This window comes from Dysidea avara, chromosome 6, assembly GCF_963678975.1.
Source record: "Dysidea avara chromosome 6, odDysAvar1.4, whole genome shotgun sequence".
NCBI lineage: Eukaryota > Metazoa > Porifera > Demospongiae > Dictyoceratida > Dysideidae > Dysidea > Dysidea avara.
This window is the reverse complement of record NC_089277.1, coordinates 2,778,826-2,797,677: the sequence shown is the minus strand read 5'-3', so window position 1 is coordinate 2,797,677 and position 18,852 is coordinate 2,778,826. Positions and strand designations below refer to the sequence as shown.

Genomic DNA, 18,852 nt, shown 5'->3' with positions numbered 1-18,852 from the left:
ATAGTTCAGTAACCAAGAATCGGGGTCCAGATAAATGATGTTTCTCTGTATCATACAGTTATTGTTTAGTTTCTCAACTAGTATGGCCAGGTAATTCAACTCTGTTTAAAATAGCAAGTAAAATATGAAGTGAAAGTACTTCAGTAAGCTTGGTTATACTGTACCTAACCAATACTGTCAAGGTGCCATGAAGGTATTGTAAAACTGTTTTATGGTCTACATTTTTGGAAGAAAGTATGATCTCTCATATAAGATCATCCCAGAATGATAATGTTCTATTACAATATTATTGTTTGGATTTAATGCACAGTAGCCAGTGTACTTCACACATATAATTTGCGTCTATCATTCCATTCACAAGATGTACACTTTAACACAATAATAATGTCCACAATAAAGTGTGTATTCTGTTAGATGTACACTATTGTAATATTATATGTATGAAATGAATATTTAAAAATGTGTTAACCTGTCTCTATCTGTTGCATTGTGATATGATTAATTGTTCTATTAGATTATATACATTATAACTATTGAACATGTACATGTATCTAAAATTGAAAACATCAAGTACATACTGTTATCCATTATTAAGTTATACTTGTGTGAAACAATTGCTCAGGCAGTTGGTTAGTTAGTCAGTGAGTCAGTAGAAAATTACACTAAACAAAGATTTTAAAACTTTTGTAGCCAATTGCAATTTATGGGAAGTGTTTGGGTCACAGTGATATCATGTTTTACACCTTGGTAGTATAGATACAATCTAGCCCATGAAGGTATTGTGGGGCTGGTTTCTGTAAATATTTTGAGGGAATCACGGATGCCTACAGGTGTACTACCTTATTGTACGAAGATGTTAAACAGTTTGAAAACATGGACTTGTGCTTTATCAACCAATCCAACAAGGTGAATAATATTGAAGAGATTTTGTCTTTGGATTCCCTTATTAAAGTATATTACATAAGTATATTATTTGTTGTATCAAGGTGTATTGTGGTAGTCCAGGCCATGGTTTGCATCACATTAAACATGCAGTTTCAAAGCTAGGGATAACTGTGTTTACAACATAAATATATCAACACAGATCCCAACAATATGATACAATAAGATTTTCCATTGTCAACATGCTGATCTGGCTTGCTGCTGAAGTAATGATTATCGGGCTTATAATTCTCATCATAGCTGTATTTAGCAAAGGACAATATTGTGGTATTTGTTGATAAGGATGCTCCTGTAGTATGCTGAGATTAAATTGTTGAAACTGTTTCTTAATGTATTACATGCTCTAACACAGAGAGGTGCTACAAACAAATCACCCTGTAGAAAGATCAGCTAGAAGAAGTTACCTTGTAGATAGTTCGGTTACAAAGAGACCACCATGTAGAGAATTCAGCTAAAAACAAATCGCCCTGTAGAGATATCAATAGAAGAAGTTACCTTGCAGCGAGTTCAGCTACAAAGAAACCATCATGTAGAGAGATCAGCTACAAACAAATCTCCCTGTAGAGAGATCAGCTAGAAGAAGTTACCTTGTGGAGAGTTCAGTTAAAAAGAAACCATCATGTAGAGAGTTCAGCTGCAAACAAATCACCTGTAGAGAGTTCAGCTACAAACAAATCACCCTGTAGAGAGATCAGCTAGAAGAAGTTACCTAGTAGAGAGTTCAGCTAAAAAGAAACCATCATGTAGAGAGTTCAGCTGCAAACAAATCACCTGTAGAGAGTTCAGCTACAAACAACTCTCCTTGTAGAGAGATCAGCTAGAAGAAGTTACCTTGTAGAGAGTTCAGCTAGAAGAAGTTACCTTGTAGATAGTTCAGCTACAAACAAATCACCCTGTAGAGAGATCAGCTAGAAGAAGTTACCTTGTAGATCGTTCAGCTACAAACAATTCACCCTGTAGAGAGAGCAGCTAGAAGAAGTCACCTTGTAGAGTGTTCAGTTACAAAGAAACCACCATGGAGAGTTATGTGATAAATATATGTATTATATATATAATTTGTACATTTACTGATAAAATCAGAAATATCTAAAGTACATCTGCTTCATCTTTTCTTCTTCCTGTGACAAAGAAAAAATAAGTCCCAAAGCCGGCCATAGGCCGGCTTTGGGGTATGCAAATACAAAAAGAAGTGAAATCTAATCCAAAACAGCCAAGCTGTAAAAAATGTGTGCGGCCCTCAAAAAAGCTATGGTGAAAAAAGATGTGAAATCCAAGGTGGCGGCCAAGAAATGGCTGTGATGGTAGGTTAATGGTAAAAACTTTAATAACGACAATTCAGGTGAATTAATGGTAAAAACTTTAATAACGACAATTCAGGTGAATTTTGTGCCAATTGACCAAGTGGCACCAAAATTCACCCGAATTGTCGTTATTAAAATTTTTACCATTAACCTACCATCACAGCCATTTCTTGGCCGCCACCTTGGATTTCACCATAGCCTTTTTGAGGACCGCACACTTTTTTTACAGCTTGGCTGTTTTGGATTAGATAGATATAATTATATTTACCCCTACAAATATTGTAAAACTCAGGTTGCTAGGGGCAACTTTTGTTTTTATGAAATTCATTCATTATTCTGCAGCATAGACACTTGTGTGATTTGTGTGTCTGGATGTCACAATATACAGTACATGTTAAGTTTCTCTTACCAAGCTGTATAAACATTGAAATTGATGTATGATAGTGCATGTAGTACATAACTACTACAAAATTAATGTGATGGTGTTGAAATGTTAATTATCATTACAGGAACACAACACTCCCCTACACCGGGCTGTTGATAGGAAGAAGACCAGTACAGTGAAGTATTTTGTGGAGGAGCTCAAAATGGACATCAGCAAATTTGATGAGGTATGATATACGTACTCTGTTTTCATATGTATAGCCCTCAACAGCATTTACTATGTAATTGCTTTATAAGTTGTATGTTGTCAGCAGTACTTAATCCTTACACAACCTCATTGGTATGGATTATATATATTCTATAATAGTTTGAATGCATGCAACAATACATCAGTTGCAGTAATATTAAACTGTACAGTATTACTATGTCACATCAAATTTCACTATCTTATAAATCAGGGCCATGAGTCTATATTTTGTGATTACTCACAACAATTAGTTTACCTTACTCTATTTACACAGTGTGTGATTATTAGGTAAACAAAGAACATCGGTGGTTTTCATTTGTACATGAAGTGTTTCATGATTTAATATCACTTTTACTATCTATAAAAACTACCTTGTTCAGTACAACAATCAATAAACAATGTAGGATTTTCAAAATGCATACAAGTTAGAATTGGCTAATGTTATAGACTGTTATATCAACAGCAGAACTGCTGGGAACTTCAATTGTACTGTCTCATATTCTGTTTGTTTATAAAGAATTGTTTACCACACAATTTTAATCATCACTGCGGTGGGTGATAAATTTACCTGATTGTATTGAGAAACAAACTACTAAATAACTCATAACAATTAACACTTTAAGAGTACACACATGCATAAAAACTATAGGAAAACTAATTACAAGTCAGTTTATGGCCAGTAGAAATTTCATAATCCACCACATAATATAAAATATAAATGACACACACAAAAAGGAAAGGGGCGTAGGAAGATATTTAACTTATGGGTGTGCAGTGGTAAAGCTGAAGACCAAAAAAAAAAGTCTCAAGCTGATAGCAATGGCTGCAACTTCTATTGCTGAAAATATTTTATAACGACATAGTTAACTACACAACTTCTCTGAATGAATACTGTGACTGCTTTATTAGAGTCATTGACTGCTCTATTAGAGTATCTCAATCGTTTCAGTAATATATATAGTACAGTGTACTGACACCCGTTAGTTACACCACTGAAAATATTTATGGGTGCCCATGCACCCATGGCACCCATGCTTCCTACGCCCCTGGAAAGCATGCATTATGCAGATGTTGCGATAAGCATGACATATTTAGAATGAGCTATACAGAACTGTGAAGCTAACAATTGGAAGTGGTATTAGTAAGACTGTACCTATAAAGTGTGAGAAATTGGAGTTAAAAACAAGTTTGAAGTATATAATAAAATTTGGATGAGAAGGATTGATAAATATTTAATTCATTTTTGTTAAAACATTATGTAGTGTGTTAGGCCATACCTATTTTAAAATCTTATTTGCCAGATCCTGGTACCAGAAAAATGACTCAGTCAATGAAGAAATATACAGCTACTGCATTGTCTACAGACATGTCAAACAAGTTACAAGCCACCAAGCTGTTATGAAGGAATCTAAACAGAGTTTGTAGTTGCACACATAGGACAGTGAGATATTAACAGACAGTGCTATAAAGTTTTTGTATAGTACTAGCTCAAATGGATGTCATGAACTAGAAATTATAGCATGCTGTTTCCAATGATCTATATGTTCATGGATAACTTTGAAATAATAATGCTTTACAAGAGCAGAAGTTTGTACAATGCATTTTATTAGAACAACTGACAAGTTTAAAATTTGAATTATCTTCTTTTTGGAACAATTGTAAATTTCATGGTCTTATTTTACTATAATCCATGTAAAATTTAGTTGGTCAGGTCCAAGCAATAACTTTTCAAATAGGTATAGCCTTATCTCCTCTTATATTATGTGATATATAGTGGCCTTACACATGATACAGATGTATAAGCTGTTACTGATGTTAAAAGGTGTAGGGTAATGTGTATTTTGTTTTCATGAGATTCAGTTGTGTGCAAAGTAGCCAAATAATACATGGAACTATATTATACAGGTATAATATGTATGTGTAGTGTTGCTATACTGTAAAGGGATTTTTTAGAGTATCTTTGAAACATTAATTCTTTATTGTACATGCACTAATGTTGCAGGAGTACAGAAGGAAAATTGAAGAAATGTTGAAGGATAGTGCCTCTCAATCACCTGAAGTACAAAAAGGTATCACTTTACCTCTATACCAATGTTTAGAATGATGTGCTAATGTATATATGCCATAATAATGTTGTAAAACATTGGTCACCAGTATCAGTGAACCTATGCACAGTTTTTATTTGAAGTAAAAGATGAGGAGAGAAAGAAAGATACTAATGAAAGACACTAGCTAGTTACTGTAAGGCAAGAAATTTCATGGGATACAAGTTTTCATGGTTTTTATGGACATCTTATCAACAAAATTTAAATATTTTACAGCCCTGGTACAAGTTGTATGGAAGTCAATGTCTTAACCACAAAGATTTGTTACACAAAAATTACTAATTTTACCACATTTTGGCAATCCTTAAAAATTCAATACCACAAAAATTTCTTGGCCTACAGTAAGTTTATGGCATTCTTTTATGATTTGGTGGTTGATAAGTGTAAGTTAGTGTTTGAAGTGCTATTTTAAAAGCCTGCAGAAAATGAATTTGGTAATTGTGGTAGCAAATTGCACATTTTGGAAAGTACACATGGAAGGACATAATAATTATTATTGCTCTGTGCATTTGCTTGGAAAGATCAAGTACTCTAATATAACAGTCACACTTGATAACACAGCTTATTGCTATTTGATGATCAGCATACTCTAATAGAACAGTCTTAAGCAATAAATTGACTGAATTTTGGAAAACCATTGATCTATGCACAATAGCGCTTTTGTAAATTGCATTTGAAAACAATGAGTAAATGATGCAACTTCCAGAAAAGAATTTACGCAAGTTTTATCACCTCATCGGTTACTCTAATAGATACATACTGGACATCATCATGTTCACCTGTTCAAATGAAGTTCAAAAATCCTGTTTTCATTTCCATACAGGCATACACAGAAGGATTTGTGAGTTACAAAGGCTTGTTTATGTTGTGGTGATGAAAGAATTTACCAATGATCGTTCTTCAGTGAATTCACCTTCTTCATAGAAACATGCGGTACCTTGGGAAAAGCTATACATAAGTGGATTCACAATGACCCAAGTTTCAACTCCTTACACTATATATTAGTAAGCTATGATAGTTTATGTAAATGCCTGTAGATTATTTTCTCAATGGCTTCTGTACATACATTTGCTTGTCCGACTGTCTAGTGCTGTATTTCCCACATTGCTCAACTTATGAAACTGAATCTTAGCCAGTAAATTCCTCTGTTCCTATAGATAACAATTAAGAACAAATAAAATAAATTTTGAAAAATGTGTGGATATTGACGGTTTTCTAAGATTAGGCCACATATGTGACCTTCCATACACAACCAATTTACCAGCTTTGCCGAGTCATAATTGCATATGAGAAAATACTATTGACTTGAAATTTACTTAGTAGTGAGTACCAACATGCATAGCTTACTGGATGGAGAAAATATCAGGTTGGTATGTTTCTTGCAGAGTAAGTTATGGTCTTCCATGTTCATAGGAGTGAATGACCCCTTTTCGCAAATTTGATTATGGGGTCTTGCTATGGTAAGAGTAAGTGAATATCAAAGTACTCTTCTAGAACAGTCACTAAACAGTGTGATAATAACTATGTATTTTGGAAATTATGACGTAATATAGATTTTTGCTGAATAAAATAGATAATGTTTGAGCATGATGTGGATTAAACATGATAAGTGGGAAACTGAAAAGTTTGGAATGAAAATAGGTGGAAAATAAAGCAAAATAGACCATCCTTACCAAAGGATGTATCATGAAGGAGAAGGCCATTTACTGCCATTGTTTTCTAAATTATGCTGAAACTGATTATGACTGTAATCTTCACTAACTGTTTGCAACAATTTCTTACATTCCACAGAACTGTTTTATTTTTAAATCCTTATCATGGCTAGTTTCTTGTCAATTTGGTGTTGTAGATGTGTGTATATACTCGTGCTCACTATTTGTGATAAAGCAGTCAAGTGTCATCTTCAGTTGATATACTGTATAACAATATCTTGATTTTAAGGGTGCTCGCTGATATTTGAAGCCATTTAAGTGCCAGCCCAGAAACCACATGCGGCTATTGCATCATAATTGGCATTACTACACATACTTGTAGTATCCGTGTTAAGCGGACATGTTTTGCACCAGAGAACACGAGGAAAAATAGCATGTTTTTTTGCTTTAGAATCGTCACTGAAGTGTTAGCAAATGATTGTCTGATGGATCAACAGTTATGAATTAATCTAAAAGTAAGTGTTATTTAAGGCAACAAGTGTGAACGCACTTTTCGCTTGTAGGCAACATGCGTTTGTGTCTTGTTTTCTCAAGTGATAGGGTATGCTGGTAGTTAGTATTGTAATTGTAAGCTGCTTATGTAGGGGACAATGTTACCAGCTGGAATCACAAGGCGTTACAAGCTGCTGATGATGGCGTGCCTAGCGTAACCTATCCAAGAGCGACTTGGAGACTCCAGGCGGAGCAAGAAGCTGTTCCTTTGTGTGAAGAAGAGAAAACAGAGCTTTTTGTGTTTAGAACAGCGTTTATGACATGTTATTTTGAAAAGTTGGTGATTGCGGTTAATAGGAATTTGTGTGGTTATTGTATCAATAATGTTGGGCGCACGCAATCTTTGCACATGTTTACTAAAAATAAAACTAGTTTTTGAGTGACAGCCGTAAAAGCTTCAAATTTTGTAGGGAGATTTGCTGATAAATTCTCCAGAGGTCTATGTTTAGATTTTGTCCATAGCGTTATGGCTTCATGAGTTACGGCACCGAGAACATGAGGTTTTGAATGGTGTAGCACACTTTTAGTACTAACTTAAGTTCTATGTACGCTGTGTACTAATACTAAACATAGAGTTGTGAGTTATAAGCTGAAGTTTGTTCAACGTGGTTTCCAGTGCGCTACTGTGAAAAATGGAGGACTAGTTTCGATTTAAGCGCTTCATAAAGAACTACGCATAGTTATAAAATGGTATAGGCTAGAAGAATTCTGTTTGGTTTGTGTTGAAGAGAAAGAGAAGAACTTCCAACGTAAGTAGCATATGGATTCATTTTATACATTATGTGAGTATTAGCAACAATACAAAAATTGCATGTTGTATGGCTTCAAATAGCCGCGAGCACCCTTAACTAAAAGAATGTTTAAGGAACTAAAAGAATGTTTAAGGAACTAAAAGAATGTTTAAGGTGGTGTTAAATCATTTAAGCAGAGGAGTATCCAGGATTTTCTGGAAGGGGAAGTGCATGGAATGTCTTTGGGAAAGACCTGGGTGCTTTCCCTATACCACATTTGAATGAAAATGTTGCATACACAAAATGTGTCCTTCTTTGGCAGTAACATTAAAAGGTGCTGTTTGTGCATCTAACTAGCTAAAACCTATACACTGCTGTTTATGCAGCTTATAGAAACTATAAACCTATTGTGACTAACCATAGATCCCAGGATAGGGATCTCCACATACTTGCTGTACTTTGTGCTCAGACCATCTGCACCATTTATTAATAATTGGTGTTGACTGGGTGAAAAAAGTTGAATCATTGTTCTACTGTAAATCTCATATTGCTTTCTTCAGTAATCTTTTTCTTTACTGTGAATAGGGCAAATAGGGCATAAAGGCGATGATTGTGGAGCATATATATCAAGTCACTGCCAGACCGATGCAAGTGACTTTAACTTTGGTCTCGAATTGTTTAATCACTTTATTGTATGAACCTTAAATTCGGTCCATAAGTATATATAACTTGGGTTGAGCAACTGAACCAATGAAGTCAGTAGTCCATTTTTCCTTTGGCACTGTGTGTTGGAATCCTATCATTTGAACAATGCAGCAAACTTTGGCTAGTTCTAACTGCCCAAAATATCATCTTCTTAGCTTGCAATTTGTTTTATGTACTTACCAATCATTCATTATTCGAACTGAAGTGAACTTATCATCCCTACTGTCCACTGAACAGAGAAAAAACATGGCACAGTCAAGTTACCAATACATTTATTCACAGATGTCTTTGTATAAAGGTGTTGAAGGAGGTGCAGAAGGAGGTGTTGAAAACAGCAGATTCCAATCCTGGGGGGTGTAAAGGATCTATTGACTATCTAATCTTCACTTCCAGACAACGTGCTGAAAGCAAACTTCAACTTCTTAACACACAGAAACCCTCGATCCACATCTGAGTTACTTAGTTGGCAATACTTTCTTCCCGGAATACATTGTTCTTGGTTGGTCCCCCTGTTGATGGTCAGGCACTTCCGACTTGGCTTGTACTCCAATACATTTGAAACATCACATGCGCACAACATGTTACAAATCTTCAACATCAACTATTCATGGTTTGTGCTAACCTGATACACGTATAACATGACCACTCAAATTTATCGCAGCTCCTGCCTTGTAATATGTCTAAAAAATAAGCCAAAAGTCTTCGCCATTGCCACCATGCATTACATGCACAATTGATCACATGATACAATACTTGAATTCTGCATTAATGCGATATGACCCTCAAAAGTAGTACAGTGCGCTGCCAGTGTGCAAGCAACTACTGAGAACTCCAGGGCTGTAAGATTTGGTGTGGTTTTTAATTTTTAAAAAACGCTGTCTCTGAAAGGGGAGGCTTATCTGAACCATCCGAACTCCCCTCGCTATGCCCTTGTTAAGAACAGCTATACAATTTTATTGAATAACATGTTTGTGGTCATGTGCAAACACAATTAATGTGGAAACCCATAGACCATAGTGAAGCATCTCAGATGACTATCAGAACAAGGCAGCCAGGCTACTGTTGTTGATAAATCTAACATTATAGTTCATTAGATAATTCACTTGCCAATAACACCAGCTGCCATCACGTGATCACTGCTTTATAGGACACACCCTGACTAGCCACACAGTATGCTTTCTCAATCAATAACTCATAAATATGCACCACAGACCATCACAATTTCCAGCATCAAGTAAGTGTTATTCCACAATAGGTTGCTTTGAATTTTCATGATTTGGCCTTGATGGGGTTGTTTGCCAGTGTTGTAGTCAAGTTGTGCACATTTTAAGTTTTCATACTGTTATTAGTAAAAAGGAAGTTGTAAGAGGAGAAATTGAAATTATCAGTGCTAGTTTGTTCATTGGCCAAATTATTGAAAAGTCGAATTAGAGTTAGATATGCATGAATGTTATTTCACAAAACTTTGCATGCTAAACTAAAGTGTCACAGGCTATCACAGGGGGGACCACAATTACTGTGTATAGCTGTACATATACATTGTTCTTAAAGTCTGCTAAAAACTATAAGTGTACAACATCAGAAGGCGATTGATCACATTCATGACATTGTAAATTGCTAAAACTATCCAGAGTAATCCTACCAGTTGGTTCTATGACTGGAAATAGGTTACATGAACACTTTCTGATATTCTGATCATGGAAAATTGAAGGAACAACCCCACACAGGTGGCACAATGCATTATGTGCGTGACACTGAAATTAGCCAATTTGAAGCTAATCCTACCAGCTCATTTTGCAACTACAAATAGACAACTGACTGATAGTCTGATCACCAAAATTGAAGTGATTCAGCTACTGAAGTAAATTGCTACAAGCAAGACGACCAGGAAGTACAGTAAAATACTTAAAGCTCTGCCTATGCTTGTGTGTATGAAAAATACAGTGCTCAAGACGTGTCTCAGGCAATTACAGCATTTGGCTTTGCCTCATGCTGTATTAGCTTCTAGACACACCCTAGTCTTGCGTGCCAGATGGTTTGTGTGGGGGCAGCCAATAAGCCATCTTGTCACTGTTGCACAATTTATGTGAACTCACTGGAATGCAATTAGATTACATCACGGTATTGTTTTATGGCAAGGATGATGTAATAATCATTCCAATCACCTTTGTGAGCATACTTAAGACGAAAATTGTACTGGTAATATCCTGGTGACGTATTTGAAAAACTGCTGAACATCCTCCTTGACAATTCTGCCATTTTACAAATCTATAGTGAACCATAATTATTCCTATAACAACGCTTTTAAGAGCTCTGTACTAGGGAAACAAAGATACTAATCCCATGGCATTGTTAAACTTTTGAAAAAGGTAATCTGTAGCCTAGATTCAGTTCTTCATTACCCTAAGAATTTGAATAATTGATGTTTGTTTCGTCACAGCGTCCACAAAGTGGTCTGATTGGTTCTGCCAACATTCCAGCAGTGGTCACAGAATGTGTGCAACAGTGACCAGATGGTTTATTTACCACCCCCACACAAACCGTCTGGCACACGAGACTAGACACACCATTCGTGTTGTATTCTCTGCATATACAAGGTGGTGCTTTTAACTATAACATAAAGTCTAGACTAACATGATGAGTTAACATCTTGTACTGCCAATATGTGACTGGGTCTGGCAAAACTGGTCTTATCACCCATGATAGCAGATTTGATCTTTCACCAAGAACACAAAGCTACATAAATAAACTATCAAATTTCACAATCAAAATCAGCCGGACTTGAGTGGTCTGTTTTTTATGGCTGCTTTTCCCTAGCACATTGGCAATTTGTACAAGCATTCTGGGGCCCCAATGGAGTCTGGGGATGGTTGTGTGTGGCTGTACAGCTTCGTGGAGTTGAATAAAGACATGTGCTGTAAGTGTCCTTTCATTTTAGCCAGTTTTGAGACCTTAATGGCTCATAACTTGGCCCAATTCATCCCTACTCCTTCCTCTTTAATTATTTCAAACAATCCCTTTCCCTCCTTTTTTGGAGCTCGCCTGGTACAGTCAACCTCAGTATAAAAACTATCTTTAATGACAGAAAACTTAAGTGTTGGCTACTTCTACTGTGGATGCTCTTGAAGGTAAGAAATTGTAAATTGTGTGAAAATTTGGTACACTTAGCTTCTACAATTGGCAAGCTACAACACACTGAATACTTAATACCAGAATTTCTCGATAGTTTTAAATAGGCAATAAAACTGTTTTTGTCAGACTGGGTCACATATCTCAAAGTGTAAGTTCACTGTTAGCTTGTTTATCATATATATATAATATATATATCGCGTATTGTGAGAATTAATTAAAACAAAACAAGCAGCTCGATGCTAAAATATAACATTTCCAGTTTTTGAATATCTCTCATAGTGCATGGTGTATGGATACATATTCAATTATTGGTCTGATGTAAGAGAAGTATGCTTGTGTTCTTGGCATCAGTTTAAGAACATTGTTTCAAAACTTTTTTGCAAGCAGAAATGCAAGCTTGCACTTTATTACAAATGCATGCAATATAGTCTGACCAGGAGAAGTTACAATTAATGATAACAGCCAGGTATTTATTCACTTTCTTTAGGGTGTAGTAAATTTTGTACATCAAGATGATGGTGAACTGTTTGTTGGTAGTTGTAAGGTGCATGTTCACATTTATAGAGTGGTTAAACATCATCTACAGCTTATTCCAACAAGAAACAGTTAATGTGATTGCATAATAAACATTAACCCATTCCAAAGTGCTTTTAGTATTTGTAGAGAAAATGGCATTTGAAAGTTCAGACAGTATCTCAATGAATAAAACTTTGAGGCTTTGCTGTTTAACTTTGTGGACAGAGTCTCACCATGCAGTGCTTCTAAACACAAGAAAGGCTGTATGTGAAAGTTTTGTGACATTGAAGCAAGGTATATAGTGTCTTGGCTTGTGCTATACCAGTTGTGTTTTGCTGCTGGATTGGAAGGTTTCGTAACCCGCTTGTGGTGAAGTGTTGGTGAATTTTGTTGCAGTGTCACTCTGGCCTATAGGGAATATCACGCTGGTATCTATTAAGGAATTAATTTTAATTGCCTGTTTTGACTGGAGCTCTTTTGGTGAACTATGCAACATCATGAAAGCTAAAATGGCAGCTTTTTGGGGGGCTGCGTTCCCCAAACCCCTTGCTGCCAGAAATTCTATACTAGGGCCAGTCCCCCCTCACTTCCTCCATCACTGTACAGTGCATGAGAAGATAGTGATATGTATAATAATGTAAGTTCTCTACTAATTTATTAGAGCAATTTACATGACCTTTTTGTTCTTGAGAAGTGAAACATTACATTCTTAAAAGTTTCACTGGCTTTATACTGCAGTAGTTTGGCTGTTAAGCACGTGCGCTTACAAAAGCTCTCAAAGTATAACATTATTTATGTACAATTTAACTAACAAGTGAGCACTTGAAGCATACAATCATCAACTACACTGTACAGTGTGTGGTATTGTGGTCATCTATATATACTATGGATTATTAGCCTGCAATATGTATGGTACAATAACTTAACCCCTCCTCACATGTGTTTTATTAATTCTCATTGATAATAAATGATGAACAATTGACCATACTGGATTATAACTGTTTGATCATAACATGTGGGACCATCACAGGGTCATGCATCAAAACAAGTACATATTTGGCAATTTAATAAAGCAAGCGTTCAAGTTGAAATGACTGTAAGCAACAAATCAAAGAACCAGCCTTTTTGTTTGGTGAATATTGTTGCATTGGCTAAGAATTGATGGTCTAAAGCTATTAGGATCTGCACTTTGGGGAGACAATGTTTTCTTTAGAAAGTATTTATGTTGTCGTATAGATAAGGTGTCCTCAATCCTCTTTTGGAAGACTGTGAATTGGAACTTCATCTTCTGCGAAGTTGGCTCAGCAGCTGCAAGATTATCCACCTACTTAGAACACTTCCTTCTTTTGTGTTACAACCATTTCTTTGTTAATTTGACCTTAATCATTGCAAATGTGTCGGCCATATTATGAATTGCAGTCTTTCTGATCCATCTTGGTACCAAGCCAGCTTGACTTTCTGCCTAGGTGGTTTAGGTCTATGAGAATCCACCCAGTCTGCTGCAGCTGCTTTTTTGGGTTCATGCAATAGTATCTGTGATTTAGCTTCTAGACTTCTGTTTATTGCTTCGGTCAGCTTGATTTCCCTGATGAAGATGCTGCTGCCGCAATGTTCTCTGACATTCCCATTTCTTCAGCTTCACAGCATAATCTGCTTTAGATCAGCATCAATTCAATCATCATTTTGCTTCTTGCAGTATTCGGGACCCAGCTCGGTTGACTGCCCTTTCTCACTCTTCTGGTACCAGTAGTGGCTGGCTCAAAGCTATTCCTTCATCCTCTCTTGGTTTAGCTATCCTCGGTCCAGAGTTCATTGTTGGTTTGTGTCTATGGCTTGGTATTTCTCCATTTCCCATTTCCCCATTGTGTACATGCCTATCTTCTATAGATTGATTTGGTAACCATCTTTTAGGCTGTTCTCATGGTCCTATGAGAATCCATCACCATGATGCCTTAGTTAACATCCTTTATCATGCTTTATTACAAGACCACCTGGGAGTTCTTAAAGAGCAATGTGCCTCTTTTGATGACAGTTCACATCCAGGAGACATTTTCCATCCTGATTATCAACTTGGTCGTCCTGCCTATTTCAATGTCTCTGTCCACAGCACTACTCAGCCTGCTCATATTTCTTCCTCTGCTTCCTGTGCTGGCGTGGCTGCTGCAGCTGGAGAGGTGGCTAAGGATGCAAAGCACCTTGCTATTGTGGAGAAGGAAGGAGGTGATTTCATTCCACTAATTATGGAAAGTTTTGGAATATGGACACCTTTTGCTTTGGTGGTTATTGCTGATCATACCACTACCCGTAGTGGAATTTCACCTAAAGTGGCCAGAAGAAATTTACTTTAACAACTTTCTGTTTGTTTATGGATGAATAATGCTCAAATGATTTTAAGGTATTGGGCTCTGCAAGGTAGTGATGATAACTTTCCCTTTTCCCTGTAGTTGTTCTTTCTTTGTTGTTCCCCTTTTCCCATAGTTGTATTTTTTTGTTGTGGTTATATAATTTGTTTTATAGATTCTAATTGTAGCATTTGTTGTTATGTGTATATTTCCATTGTATTTCAAAGATTTAAAAAAAGAAAAAAAGAAAAATCTATGAAATGTTTAGAAATCCCGAATCCCGAACCACATACAAAATAGGTTATTCTCATTTCCATCCATTCATCAGTTCAATAACGGCCACTGCTCTATAGATACAACAATTCAAATTGACAGTGCAAAGTACACCTGTGTCTTCTAAAGTTACTGCAATCCCTTGTCAGCTACATACTCTCTTAGGTGTTTCCTGCACAAGTATTAGCAAAAACTCGAGGTAAAACATCATGATAAATGGAAGGAACTATAGGATAAAAAATGGCAAGATAGTGCGGAAGAACAACTGAGTTGTTCCATCCACGCTGATAATCATCATGAGAAGATTTAGAATGTGTCTAGCTATACCGTGTCTGCTATTACTTGTCTTTTTACCAGCACTCAAAGTATTATGAATAAGTTTCTTGAACCAACGTTGAAACCGGGTCACTACTGCTGACCGGGATGACCCACTGACCCGGATAGCAATCCGGGTCAGACCCGGATGTGACCCGGATTGACCCGGATGTGACCCGGATTAATTAAAGCCGAGATGTGTTTCGGCTAGTCTCGGGCGAGCGAACGAGTCTGCATTTTGAGCGTTTGATTCGTGTTGAGTAAATATTGCAACTTCAGCCTAGCTGTAGGTTGAAGACCAAAAAAAAAAAAAAAGGTCTTCACCTACTGACAATAGCTACCCCTCACCATAGATACCCTCAGTTTCGTGCTACATACTGCACCTACTAACAAATAGGCGTGGCTGAGCATATGTTGGTAATGCGATAAGTGGGCGTGGCTCACGAAAGAGCTACGCAATAGCGTTTATAAGTTCCACGTCGTCAAACGAACAATTTTGTTTCTCACGTGATCCAATCCGGGTCAGACCCGGATAAATTGTAAACCGGGTCAGACCCGGATGACCCGGAGAAAATGTGACCCGGATGACCCGGATGACCCGGATGACTCGACCCGGTTTCAACGCTGTCTTGAACTACAAGCAGTTGTGTATGATCATTCTCCACTGATTGTTGGAATAGCAGAGTCTCGGTGTACCAGTTCCATTGGTGATGCTGAACTCTGCATAAATGGTTACAACCTTTTCAGTGACAATCGACCAACAGGAGTTGGTGGTGGGGTTGTGCTTTATGTACATTCTTCACTGTCAGCTATTCCATGTAAAGTTCTATCTGATGTATGTTTTGAGAATTCCTTGTGGTGTTTAGTCAGACTTTCCTCCACTGAAGTTCTCCTTGTTAGTGTCATTTATAAAGCTCCATCTTCATCTAAAATAAATAATAAAAAGCTATTATCTATCATTGGTAGACTTTACGAGTTAGTCAACTTTACCCACCTTTAATTATGGGCAACTTTAATTTTCCAACTATCAATTGGGCTGAAATCTATTGCACTGGTAGTGATAGTTCTGCAGCATCCTCATTTTTTGACAAAGTTATTTAGTCCAGCTAGTTGCCAGTGGTACATGTCACATACAGGGCCAACAATCTTCACTTTTGGATTTAATATTTACCCTTGACCCGAACTCTATTGATGAAGTCACACATATATCCCCTCTAGGTAGTACTGACCATGTTTGTTTACTCTGGAAATTTAAGTTCCAAAAAGAGTGTCCCTATGTACAACTACAGAAAGGTAATTACAAGGCTAGAAATGATTACTTTGGGAGTATCAACTGGTTTGAAGGTCTGTCTGGCAATGTTCATAATGACTGGCATGTGTTTAAGGTGACAGTTCAAGATGCCATCGCTAAATACATCCCGACTTCCATTCCTAAGAATAATAAACCTACTCCTCCTTGGTGGTCCAAAAACCTCTCTAAAGCCATTAAAGCTAAGCAACTTTCTTTTACCAAATACAAACATTCCAAATCAAGATCTGACTATGCCACCTATGCAGCAAAACACAATGATGTCAAATGTAAGATACGATCTGCTAGAAATTCTTATGAACAATCCTTGTTAGACAACCTACATTCTAATCCAAAAACACTATATAGTTACATCAAGTCTAAACAGAAAATTAGACCTAGTATTGGCCCATTGGAAAAGAGTGATGGTTCTCTCACTGCTGATGATCAGGAGGTGGCTGATATCCTAAACCAATTCTTTGAGTCAACATTTACTGGAGAAAATTTATCTAGTATGCCTGTTCCCTCATTTGTGTCTGAAGATAGCATTTGTGATATTAACATAACAGAGTCAACGGTTCTTCAGAAGCTACTTGAGTTCAAGGTTAACAAAGCTCCTGGCCTAGATGGTATACATTCTTACATCTAAAAAGCTTGTGCTAACACACTTTATGTACCTTTAACCATTCTGTATTCTCAATCCTTATCTAGTGGTGTCCTCCCTGATGAGTGGAAACAGGCACACGTTGTTCCTTTTTTTAAAAGGGTCAAAGAAACCAACTTCCAACTACAGGTCAATTAGTTTGACATCTTTAGTTGTTAAGATCCTGGAATCTATCATATGTTCTGAATTGGTTACCTTTCTTGATGGGCAAGGCATATTAATGGTGAGCAACATGATTTTGTTAACAAGAAGTCCTATTTTACTAACTTGTTATCAACTTTTGAAGAGTGGACTTCTGCTTTGGATCAGGGATATGGCATTGATGTCATATTTCTAGACTACAGTAAGGCATTTGATTCTGTACCTCAGCATAGATTGATCTCTAAGTTGGAGACATTTGGTGTTTGCGGTAATTTTCCTTTGTGGCTATCAAACTTTTCCAACCGTTTCCAAAGAGTTGTGTTGAATGGTCACTTGTCATCTTAGGCTCAGGTGGTGAGTAGAGTCCCCCAAGGGTCTGTTTTAGGGCCCCTGTAGTTTATATTATATGTCAATGACATCCTGGACCTTAATGTATGAACGTTTGCTGATGACACAAAAATCTATTCTGTTATTCAGAGCTTTGATGATCACCGTAGGCTGCAAAGTGATGTTGACCAATTGTTGCAATGGTCTCACACATGGTTGCTTCGGTTCAATATAGCTAAATGTAAGCTGATGTAGATTGGTAACTCTGTTCCGTTCACGTACTCTATGCTGGATAGTTCCACCAACTTACCCTTTGAAATCACAGAAGTGCAAGAAGAAATATATCTTGGTATTTGGTGCACTAAAGACTTGAAACCATCTCTACAGTGTCAGAAGGCTGCAGCAAAAGCTATGCTACTTCTTGGTTTATTAAGAAGGTCCTTCAAACTTATTTCTGTTGACTTGTTGACTTTTTTGTACAAAATTTATGTCAGACCTCACCTGGAGTATAGCATCCAGGTCTGGAGCCCTTACTTAGCAAAGATATTGATCTCCTAGAGAAAGTACAGAGACGTGCCACTAAGTTATTACCAAGTTTATTTGATTTACCATACGAAACTTGTCTAGAGAGACTTGGTTTATATTCACTGTACTGTAGACGTCAAAGGGGAGATCTAAATGAGGCCTACAAGATATTGAAATGGTTACTATGACATCAATCCTACCTCATTTTTCATTTTGAGTAATACGGATACCACCAGAGGTCACCACCATAAACTCTTTAAATTTCGATCTCGGCTGCTAGTGAGGCATAATTTTTTCACCAACAGAGTAGTTAATTTGTGGAATTCTCTTCCAGTAGATGTTATTTCTGCACCAACAGTAGCATTATTTAAGAAGAATCTTGATGATTTATGGAGAACAACAGGATATGGGCACTCTCAAAGGCCTGCGTCCTAGTTTGTGACAGTCTTGTGCTGCCAAGCAATTTTTGCCCATTAACCCCCCGCAAAATGCACATGATACTAAGACAATTGTTATGTGCTATTGTGTGAATACACTTAAATTTACCAATGATCAAGGAGTAATCACATCATTACATACCAATGGAGTCATGATTATGCATAGCTACTGATGTGCACGCATAATTTCTTCAATTGTGTGTGGCACTAACATCTAGCTATAATGTTGGTGGCTTCATGAACAAAGAGTGCCTGACGTCATAGTTTTTATAA

At 36.8% G+C, this 18,852-nt stretch overlaps 1 protein-coding gene across 1 annotated transcript in view; it reads left to right on the top strand.

Annotated features, from left to right (window-relative positions):
- Nucleotides 1–18,852, top strand: part of LOC136257280 (uncharacterized) — a 140,678-nt gene that overhangs the window by 95,165 nt on the left and 26,661 nt on the right. The window contains exons 13-14 of the mRNA XM_066050373.1: nt 2,753–2,854; nt 4,877–4,943. Of these exons, the coding sequence (XP_065906445.1) occupies nt 2,753–2,854; nt 4,877–4,943 (169 nt within the window). The remainder of the gene's footprint in view (nt 1–2,752; nt 2,855–4,876; nt 4,944–18,852) is intronic.